This window comes from Neomonachus schauinslandi, chromosome 2 (genome assembly GCF_002201575.2).
Source record: "Neomonachus schauinslandi chromosome 2, ASM220157v2, whole genome shotgun sequence".
NCBI lineage: Eukaryota > Metazoa > Chordata > Mammalia > Carnivora > Phocidae > Neomonachus > Neomonachus schauinslandi.
This window is the reverse complement of record NC_058404.1, coordinates 171,711,214-171,722,669: the sequence shown is the minus strand read 5'-3', so window position 1 is coordinate 171,722,669 and position 11,456 is coordinate 171,711,214. Positions and strand designations below refer to the sequence as shown.

The 11,456-nt window shown below is 38.1% G+C and overlaps 1 protein-coding gene across 1 annotated transcript; it reads right to left on the bottom strand.

The window, feature by feature from the left end:
* Positions 1 to 7,150: 7,150 nt before the first annotated feature.
* TLR1 (toll like receptor 1) lies at positions 7,151 to 9,516 on the bottom strand. Its single transcript, XM_021701636.1, is given in 2 exon segments — positions 7,151 to 9,072; positions 9,075 to 9,516. Coding segments are annotated over 2 exon segments (2,364 nt in total).
* Positions 9,517 to 11,456: the final 1,940 nt, after the last annotated feature.

Sequence of the window (11,456 nt, the reverse complement as noted above, 5' to 3'; positions counted from 1 at the left end):
AAGTGCCCTCCTTAATCCCCCTCACCTATTTAATCCATTCCCACACACCCCCGGTAACCCTCAGTTTGTTTTCTATAGTTAAGAGGCTATTTCTTGGCTTGCCTCTCTTCTTTTTCCGCCCCCTGTTCATTTGTTTTCTTTCTTAAATTCACATGAGTGAAATCATATTGTATTTGTATTTCTCTGACTGGCTCATTTTGCTTCACAATACCCTCTAGCTCTGTCCATATTGTTGCAAATGGCAAGATTTCATTTGTTTTTATGACTGAGTAATATTCCATTGTATATCTATACTGCTTCTTTATCCATTCATCAGTGGATGGACAGTACGGCTCTTTCCATAATGTTGCTATAAACATCAGTGTGCATTTATCCCTTTGAATTAGCATTTTTGTATTCTTTGGGTAAATACCCCAGTAGTGCAATTACTGGATCATAGAGTAGTTCTACTTTTTGAGGAACCTCCATATTGTTTTCAGGAGTGGTTGCCCCAGTTTGCATTCCTATCAACAGTGCAAAAAAGTTCCCCTATCTCCACATTGTTTGCATTTCTGTGGTGTTGATTGTTATTTCTCTCCTCTCACTTGTGATTTTACTTATTTGGGTCCTTTTTCTTCTCTTTTTGATAAGTTTGGCTAAAGGTTTATCAATTTTGTTGATTTTTTTTTTTTTCCGAAGAACCAGCTCCTGGTTTTGTTGGTCTGTTCTATTGTTTTTTTAGTTTCCATATCATTTATTTCTGCTCTAATGCTTATTATTTCCTTCCTTCTACTAGCTTTAGGCTTCATTTGTTGTTCTTTTTCTAGCTGCTTTAGGTATAAAGTTAGGTTGTTTATTTCAGATTTTTCTTGGTTCTTGAGGTAGGCCTGTATTGCTATATACTTCCGTTGTAGGACCGCTTTTGCTGCACCCCGAAGGTTTTAGACCATTGTGTTTTCATTTTCATTTGTTTCCATGTATCTTTTAATTTCTTCTTTGGTTTCCTGGTTGACCTATTCATTGTTTAGTAGCATGTTGTTTAACCTCCACGTATTTGTGGTCTTTCCAGATTTTTTTCTTTTGGTTGACTTCTAGTTTCATAGTGCTATGGTCAGAAAAGATGCATAGTATGACTTCAATCCTCTTGTATTTGTTGAGACCTGTTTTGGGGCCTAATATGTGATCTATTCTGGCGAATGTTCCATGTGCACTTGAAAGAATATGTATTCTGCTGTTTTAGGATGGAATGTTCTGCATATATCTGTTAGGTCCATCTGGTCCAGTGTGTTGTTCAAAGCCATTGTTTCCTTGTTGATTTTCTGCTTAGATGATCTGCCCATTGATGTAAGTGGGGTGTTAAAATTCCCTACAATTATTGTGTTATTATCAGTTCCTTTATGTTTGTTATTGTTTTATATATTTGGGTGCTCCCATGTTGGGTGCATAAATATCTATGATTGCTATATCTTCTTATTGGATTGTCCCCTTTATGATTATATAATGTCCTTCTTTGTCTCTTATTACAGTCTTTGTTTTAAAGTCTAATTTGTCCAATATAAGTATTGCTACTCTAGCTTCCTTTTGACATCCATTCGAGTGATACATGTTTCTCCATCCCCTCACTTTCAATCTGTAGGTGTCCTTAGGTCTAAAATGAGTCTCTTGGGTCACCTGGGTGGCTCAGTTGGTTAAGTGACTGCGTTCGGCTCAGGTCATGATCCTGGAGTCCCAGGATTGAGTCCCACATCAGGCTCCCTGCTCAGTGGGGAATCTGCTTCTCCCTCTGACCCTACCCCCTCTCATGCACTCTCTCTCTCTCAAATAAAATAAAATCTAAAAAAATTTTAAAAAAATAAAATGAGTCTCTTGTAGGCAGCATATAGATGGGTCTTTTTTTTTTTTTTTTATCCATTCTGACACCTTATGTCTTTTGATTGGAGAATTTAGTCCATTAACATTCAAAGTAATTATTGATATGTATTTATTGCCATTTTATTGCTTGTTTTGTGGTTGTTTCTGGAGATTTTCTCTGATTCTTTCTTGTCTTTGTCACTTTTGGTCTTTCCTTTGCACTCAAAGTCCCCTTTAATATTTCTTGCAGGGCTGGTATAGTGGTCACAAACTCCTTTAGTTTTTGTTTGGGAAACTCTTTATCTCTCCTTCTACCCCTAATGATAGCTTTGCCAGATAGAGTATTCTTGGCTGCAGGTTTTTCCCATTTGGCACATTGAATATATCATGGCCCTCCCCTTCTAGCTTGCCAAGTTTCTGTTGAGAAATCTCCAGCTAGCCTTATAGGTTTTCCCTCAGAATTTATGGACTTCTTTTGTCTTGCTGCTTTTAAAATTGTTTATCACTATACTTTGCAAATTTAATTACAATATGTCTTGGTGTTGGCCTGCTTTTATTGATTTTGATGGGAGTTCTCTGTGCCTCCTGGATCTGGATGCCTGTTTCCTTCCCCAGATTAGGGAAGTTTTCAGCTATTATTTCCTCAAATAAATTTTCTTCCTTCTTTTCTATTTTTCTTCTGGGACTCCTGTAATATGAATATTATTACATTTGATGGAGTCACTGAGTTCTCTAAGTCTATTCTCATGTTGCACAATTCTTTCTCTCTTTTGTTCAGCTTCATTATTTTCCAATATTTTGTCTTCTGGGTCACTAATTCGTTCCTCTGTTTCCTCCAGCCTGCTGTTTATTGCATCAAAGTCTGTTTCCAATCTCGCTTATTGCACTCTTCATTTCTGATTGATTCCTTTTTAACTCTTTTATCTCTGTGGTAAGGGTCTCACTGATGTCTTCTATTCTTTTTTCAAGCCCAGTGAGTATCCTTATGATTATTGCTTTAAATTCTCCATCAGGCATGTTACTTATATCTGTTTCACTTAGATCTCTGGCCATGGCCTAACTTGTTTTTATTTGGGAAAAATTCCCCTGTCTTGGCATTTTGTCTAAGTCTCTGCCTTCTTCTGTGTGTTTGAAAAGCCAGTTATGTCTCTTGCTTCTGAATATAAAGAAGAGGCCATGTAGTGCCCAGGGCCTGGTGCTTCAGGGAGTGTCTCTGGTGTGTGCTGCATGTGCCCTGCTATTGTGTTTTGGTTGCTCTGTCCTTCAGGCCAGTTGTCTGCTGAGGCCCTCCTTGCCTGCTGTGGGCAGTGTTTGGTCCTTGGCCTGAATGTGGCAACTTTTCACTAGATGTGCTCTGATCTCCTTGTGAAATGCTGTGGTCTCCTTGAGACCTGTACAGAACTCTCTGGTAAGGAGATATGGTGTGAGCAGGGGTTTGTGCTGGTTTTCCGGGGAGGGGACCACTGCACTGGGACTAAGAAGGGCAGTCCCACCAGAGCACAGAGGGATGGGGCTTGTTGTAAGCAAGTTAGGCAGCCAGTGTCCTTTCTGAGCTGCTTCCCTCAGGTGGCTCTGTGTTTATGCTGGGGCGGTGGCAGGGGAGAATGACACCAGTAATCTCCTTTGTTCCTGGAGAGGTGCACTGTGAATAAAGACTTAGTTTTGTTATCATTTCCTTTTGTTGGTTGTAAATTTTTCAAGTACAGAAAAGTATAAAAGCAAAAGCAAGCACCAACCACAAGCAAGCAGTGATGATGTTTTTGTATACTTTCACCTAGACCTTTTATTCTACATATTTTTAACATATGAAACCATTCTGTACATATACTTTTGTATCCTATGTTTTTCATTTATATTGTAATATAAGCATTCTCTTATGTTCATAAAAAAGATTTCCTATACATTATTTTTTTAGATTGTGGTAAAAAAACACATAACAAAATTTATCATCTTAACCCAATACACTACTCTTAATGATTATAAAATGTTATTAAACAAGCACAGCACATTCCTCCATTTTTGGAAGTTTATAATGTTTCAAATTTTTCACTGTTAACAAGGACTCTGCAATTAACATACTTGTAAGAAATATTTGTCCACATTTCAACTTATTTTCTTAGGCTAGATTTCTAAAGTAGAATTATAGGTCAAAGAACATGGTTATTCCAAAGCCCTTTATATATATATATTGCCAAACTACTTTGCCCTCCTATTATCACTCTATAAAATGTCCATTTCACTGCAGTCTTATTAGTATAACAGGCTGATAAAAATGGGACCTTTTTTTTTTTTTAAATGGGACTATTTTAATCTCAATTTGGTTAAGGTCTCTGGAGTGAAGTGTGAGACTAGATAACTGGTTTTGCAACCCTTTGCTGACTTCTAGCCAATAAATGGGGTTGGAGAGTCTGAGAGGAGTTAAAGATTAGAAGAGGATTTTGGAGAGTTTTTGGTATGAGTTCCATTTACTCTCAAGAAGGAAGGGTCAGATGTATTCCCTCTTATAGATGGTCATCTATAAGCCAAGGATAAGGGGCCTAGAACAGATCCTTCCTTCCCACCCCTCAAAACGCACCAGCCCTGCTAACACCTTAATATTGAACTTCAAGCCTCCAGAACTGTGAGCCAATACATTTCTGTTGGTTAGGCCACTCAGGTTGTAGCACTTTTTTACATTAGCCCTAGCAAAGTAATACACAACTAGTGCTGAGCATTGAAGCTTGATTATGAAATCTTGAAGTTCAGTATAGGAAGTGCAATCATCATAGAGAAAACAGGAAAATCCAGTCCTAACGATTATTGCAACTTCCATTACAGAACAAGAGCTTGAAAAAAAAAAAAAGATTTTATTTATTTATTTAGAGCATGAGCAGGAGGGGTGGACAGAGGGAGAAGGAGAAAGAATTTCAAGCAGATTCCACCTGAAGCCTGATGCAGGGCTCAACCTCAGGACCCTGAGATCATTACCTGAGCTGAAATCAAGAGTCAGATGCTCAACTGACTGAACTACTCAGGTGTCCCAGAACAAGGACTTTTATATATTTTTAAGTATATATTTCTTTGTTTTAATTTCCCTTCCACTATAATGTGTCATAAAGTTTAAATGATGATTTTTCTGTATCCCTAAATTCTAACTCCATAGCTTAACTTTTCAAGATCTTTGACAATATGATCTTAATCTAACTTTTCATGCTTTTATCTCACTGTCATTTTTCATAAACTACATGGCTCAGTCAAATTGGGACACCAATCCCAAAATAGGCCTGGATATTCTTGTCTTTGTTCTCTTCATCTCTCTATTTAGAATGGTCTTGCCATTCCTCATCATCACACATTGAAAAATCCAAAGTTAAAATCTTCCTTCAGTGCCCAATAGAAAAACCATCACTTCTAAGACTTTTTTCTATTCAATCTAAATATTTCTGAACTTCCATTGCATATTTTTTGTTTCACTGATTTTTATTTTAGTTATCTGGATTCATGTAATAGCCTCTGATTGACTTTAAGTTTCTTAGGGCAAGAAGCAACTAGTACATGTCTCATTTGGGTTTCTTCTTCCAAAAGTGGAGACTGAGACAAGAGCTTTTTGTACAGGTCATTCGGCGAAGTAATGTCAGGGATCAAGAGTAAGGGAACTGGGAAGAATGAGGCAAGGAAGAAGATAAAAGCCAATCTCAGAGTGAGTAAATCTCAGTCCTACTGGGGACTCATTGAGGAATGGTGTAGAATATAACTCATTTGTTAATCCAAGAATAAAAGAAAACAGTATTTATCTAATGGCTCCCTTCCCTTAAGTGGTCAAGGATCTCCTTAGAGGATGTCTCTGGCACTTCCAGGTTTGTGCATATACCAGAATGGCTGAACGGGCTTCTATGAACATCACGTGCAGGGGTATCACTGAAGCCCAGGGCATAAAGTGAGAGATACGTGGTGCAGCTATGACAAGATGCTATCTGATTATATCTTCCCAGAGCTGGCAGCTAGACTAAAAGGATAGACTGGGAGAGTGATTGATGAGTATAAAAAAAATCTGATAAAATGATGCTAGAAAAATATATCTAATATAGCCCATTCCTTGCAATGTTCCAATCTGCTCATGCCCTGCTCATGCCCTGATCATGTGTAATAGTTCCCAAAGACAAGAATGCTATGCATAAAAACAGTACACATGGACTATATTCCTCCTTCTGATCAAAAGAGCAAAGTCTCTTGTGCATGCTAGGTGTCAAGCAACTAGAATCTCAGCAAGATCTCCAGCCACAGAAAACCAGACTCAGAATTTCCATTTGGCCTGAGATGTAATTCAAGAACTCTTGGTTTGGGTTCCTGCAGGTGCAGACCGTGAGACAACTATTCAACTACAAGTAGTTTATTTCAAAGATGATCCCAGGAAACACCCTTAGAGGAATGAGGATATGAGATAAGTATAGAAAGGAAGCCAATGAAAAATACATCTATCAAGCTGTTTCCACCATGGAAAATTAGAATTCCATTCTACTGGGGAACTCAGGGATAGTGTAAAGCACACCCCAGATTTATCCCCAAAATGGGTGAGAAATTTGGGGCATTTTTCCAACAATTCTCTTCCTGATATTCATTGAGAGCTTCTTCCAAGAAAAATCTCCAGCACTTCTTGGGGCGCCTAGTGGCACAGTTAGTTAAGAGTCTGACTCTTGGTTTCAGCTCAGGTTGTGATCTCAGAGTCCTGAGATCAAGCCCCATGTTGGGCTCCATGTTCAGCATAGAGTCTGCCTGAATTTCTCTCTCTCTCTCCCTCTGCTCCGCCCCCCCCACTTGTGCTCTCTCTCTCTCTCTCTCTCAAATAAATAAATCTTTAAAAAAAATCTCCAGCACTTCTAAATTGCCCTTTGTGTAAGCCAAGTAGGTTCTCATGGCCAGGAGAAAACCCTCCAGGCAAAGAGTGCAGCATTAGCAATAAGTGGCCTTCAACATGCAAGGACAAATGCTGAGTAAAAACAAGAAGGGCACCAATAGCTACAGATATCTGCTATAGAAACTAAAGTTATTTAAATAGGTACTTGTCTTGATTACATGATGAATTCAATGAATTCAGTCCTAGAAAAGAAAAAGATTAATTCCTCATGGGTTAAAAATTAACTACTTAAATAAAAATTATATCATTGTATTAATTTTTATTACCATATATAAATGGTGAACTGGAGAGCCTGAAAGTACACATTTTTATCTACATCATATATTCAAAATGGCATTTAGATTTGTGTTGATGCAAAATAATCACTGTTGAAACCTCCAAAAGCAGCAACAGTTTTCCAAAAGCAGCAAGGGAATTGTTTTAGATCTATGTGTGATCTCTTTTTTTTGCTTGCTCCATCAATTTAATATTAATAGATGCTCTTAGGTTAGCCCAAAAAAGTCCATGTTTGCTCTTCTCCTTGGGCCATTCCAAGTAAGTCCTTTGTGCCATGAGATTTTTGAGCTTGTGATAGCTGCTAGGAATAGAATACTGTGGAATAGGTTCCAGTAAGATCAAGATTAAGTTATCAAAAGCTTCATGAAAGAGATTGTGGTGGGCAAAGTAGAGTTCATAATGGCACCACTCACTCTGGACAAAGTTGGGAGACAAAACAAAGATGGACTTGTAACTTCTCTCAATGCAGTTTATGATATTTTCCACAATGCTCTTGCCAGGAACAAAGTTTCTCTCATGGAGACAAATCCTTATATCTTCTTTTTCTAGGCTTGGTAGTAATTCATTCTTCACCCAGGCAGAATCATGCCCACTATATGAAATAAAAGCATGGAACTGGAGGGTTCTTTGGAGTTCTTCTAAGGGTGTGTTCCTTGCCCTGTGCCGGGTCTGGGTCCACTGACACACCATCCTGAGATACCAGGGCAGATCAAAGTAGATACAGAGAGCAGTCACAGTAAGAGTCAACACCAGCACAGTGATCCCAATGGTAACAAGCAGCAGAGTTGTGTTGCAGGATAACTGAGACACGTGAAAGTCCTTCAGTAGGGTTCCCTTATAGTTTTCTGGATAGCCACACTTATAAGAATCAGGCCAACCCTCTACCACTTCACTTGATACTTGGCCTAGACTTTGGACAAATTCTCTTAGCTCACATGTACATTGGAATGGATTGTTCCCTGCTCTTATGGACCTAATCTTCTGGCAGCTCTGGAAGAAATCAGCTGATGGGTTGGAAATTGAATTAGAGTCAATAATCAGTACAGAAAGGCTGCTAAAAGTATCACAGTCAGGAAGGTGGGCTAAAGAATTGGAAGCAACATTGAGTTCTTGTAAAGCTTCTAGTTTCATGATTGGTTTAGGAATGCTCCTTATTCTGTTATCGTGAAGATCAAGTACCTTCACCTTAGGAGGTAAACATCTGAAAACAGAGTCAGCAAGTATATTTGAAGACAAATTTAAACTTAATAAACTTTTAGTCCAAGCACAATTTCCTTCATTTTCATCATACCTTAGAGAATTCTGGCTAATATCCAATTGTTGTAGAGACTTCATTTCTTTGGTCATATTAACTATACTTGCAAGTTCTTTTAATTGATTCATTTGTAAATTAAGTGTCTCCAGTTTAGTCAAGTTTCCACAATTTTTAAAAACCATGTCTGTTAAGAGATTATTAGAAAAATCCAAATACAGAAATGGGCTAATTTGGGATGGGCAAACCATGTGGATCATGTGTGTACCAGACACTGTGAAATTGTGGATGTTCATATTTGAAAAGAGTCTATAGATATACCTTTGTGGCAAAGTGAACACATCACTGACAACATGGTGTATCAATAAGGCCTTCAGTGAAGTGTTGGAATAATCAAAATAGCTTAAGGTAAGGTAATCTTGTAGTTTTACATTTGAAATTGAGAAATACTCTGTGCTTGTATGCCAAACCAACTGGAGGATCGTAATGAAAAAATTCCAAGTTGTTTCAATGTTGTTTAAGGTAAGAGTTGATAACCTTGAATTCTTTTGAAGTTTTGACAGAACATTTTGGAAATAAGAACATCCATTATCATCTAGCACACATTTGATATTAGATAGTTCCAGACTCACTGCTGTGCTGACTGATACATCCAAAGTAAACCTGAATTCCTTTCTTCTGGGGAAAACAATGTGTAGACTTTCTGTGTTAAGGTTTCAAAGGCTCTCAGCGTCTTCTTTTTCCCTGTAAGCGTCTCCTAAGACCAGTAACACCTTACTTATATGCAAAGGAGCAATTGGAAACATGCTAGATTTTTGTAACCCAGAAATTCCAGGTGAGACATGTTGCCAAACTCTTTGCATATGGGCAGATCATCAAATGCATTAAATGAGAGGTCTAAGTGCTTGAGGTCCACAGTGGGATGGCAAGAAATCTTCCCCAACTCATTGTGGGACAAATCCAAGTATTCCAATTCCTGGTTGAATTTGAAAACACTGATATCAAGGTATTGAATTCTATTATGAGAAACTATCAAAATCCTCAGCTTTGATAGTGATAGGATGTCAGAAGTCTGAAGCTCAGATATATAGTTTTGTGATATATCTAAGATTGTTGTTTTCAAGGATAGGTCTTTGGGAACATGAAAGAGACCTGTGTTTGATCTGTTAACTAGAAATTCACTTTCATCCGACAATTGGATTCTGATCTCAAATATTAACATGACGATTATGGCAAAATGGAAGATGCTAGAATTAGTTTTCATCATTTTGTAACACTAGACATTCCTAAGCGTTGTTGCTATTCCTCAGAGCATCTCGATACAGATACAGATACTTAAAAAACAAAACAAAACAAAACAAAACACTTTAAATGACTGTATTAAACTAGGCATGGCTGACAAACATTTTTTCCTAGAGACTCATAAAATGAAGGCTGTGTTCTTTGGAGTCATAACTGAAACCAGGGAAATATACATATTGATCAACAATTATACTACCTCTAATCAAATAACTTTTAATATGGAAGGTGTAATGGGTTGAATGGTGGCTCCACCCAAAAGATATATCCACCTTCTAACCCTGTCCTAATCACCAGAAACTGTGAATATTACCTAATTTGGAAAAAGGATCTTTGTAGAGATAATTAGGTTAAGGATCTTTAGATGAGGGGATCATCCTGGATTATCCAGGTGGTCTTTAAATCCAGTGACAAGTGTTCTCATAAATATCTCAGAGGGCTATTTGATGGAGACAACAGAGACACAGAGAAGGCCATCTGAAGGAGGCAGAGACTGGAGCAGATACAGCCACAAACCAAGGAATACTGATAGGTACTGGAAGCTGGAAGAGATTTTAGGGAGAGTTTAGTGCTACCAACACCTTGATTTTAGACTTCTGGTCTCCAGACCCATGAGAGAATAAATTTCTTTTGTTTTTAGCCACCAAGTTTATGGTTACTTGTTTCAGCAGCCACAGGAAACTAATACAGATGGTTTTACATATTTATGGAAAGTCCACTGACCCCAACCCTCCCGAGATCATATAGAACTCAAGCTAGGATTCACAGCTGGTGTATTTTTCTACCTTTGACATGCACCACCTCATGGCTTTCTTAAGAGTTCCTTTCCCATGGGGTTCAATTTGGACTCTTCTTGCATTACTTTCTATTACCTACACATGGTTTCATGCCTAACTTTGGTCTTATTCAAAAGGTGATTAGATCATGATAAAAGGTCTCTCAGAAAATCCATTTATTCATCCATTTATTTATTCAACCACTATTTATTGATAATCTACTGGCCATGTTTTAGAAACTAGAGATAAAACAGTGAACAAAATAAAGCCCTAATTCTCAAGGAGCTTATTATCTAGTGGGGAGATGGAAAATAAATGACTAAATGTAATTTCATGTAATATTAAATATTATATAGAAAATTTAAGCAGAGGGGCACCTGGATGGCTCCATCAGTTGAGCACCCAACTCTTGGTTTTAGCTCAGGCTGTGGGATTGAGCCCCACCTTGGGCTCTGTGCTGAGCGTGGAACCTGCTTAAGAGTCTCTCCCTCTCCTCTCCGTCTGCCCTCCCCTCACCCCAGCTTGCATGTGCTCTCTCAAAAAAAAAAAAAGAAAAAGAAAAGAAAAATTGAGCAGAGTAAATGAATCAAGAATAATGGTAGGTATGTAACAGTGGTTGGTGGATTTTTTAGATTGATTGGTCAGAGAGGACTTTTCTTAGAAGTTGCCATTGTGGTGTAAACCAGAATGGAGTGAATGAGTAATCTATGGGAAGATCTGGGGGGAAAGCATTTCTGACAAAGAAAAAGGCAAGTACAAAAGTCCTGAGATGGGACTGAGGCTGGCTTATCTGAGGCATAGTAAGGTGGTAAATGTTAGTATGGAGTGAATGAAAATGAGAGAAAGTAGAGCCAAGATTGTACAAGATGCAGATCATTGCAAGGAGTTGGGATTCTAGCCTGAGAGTCATGAGGGAATGGTGAGCACTGAAATGCTGCAAGGATAGTAGTAGTTTCCTCCTCTTCAGAAAAATTTTGTTCATCCATTCATCAAATATGTATTTATTCCCTATGAAGTGCTAGGCATTATTCTAGGTTATGCTTATTGCACTAGTTATCAACCCACTATAGCCCAGACACTATTTTGTTACCAAGATTCTAATGACACGGGAGAACCAGAGGGAGTTGTG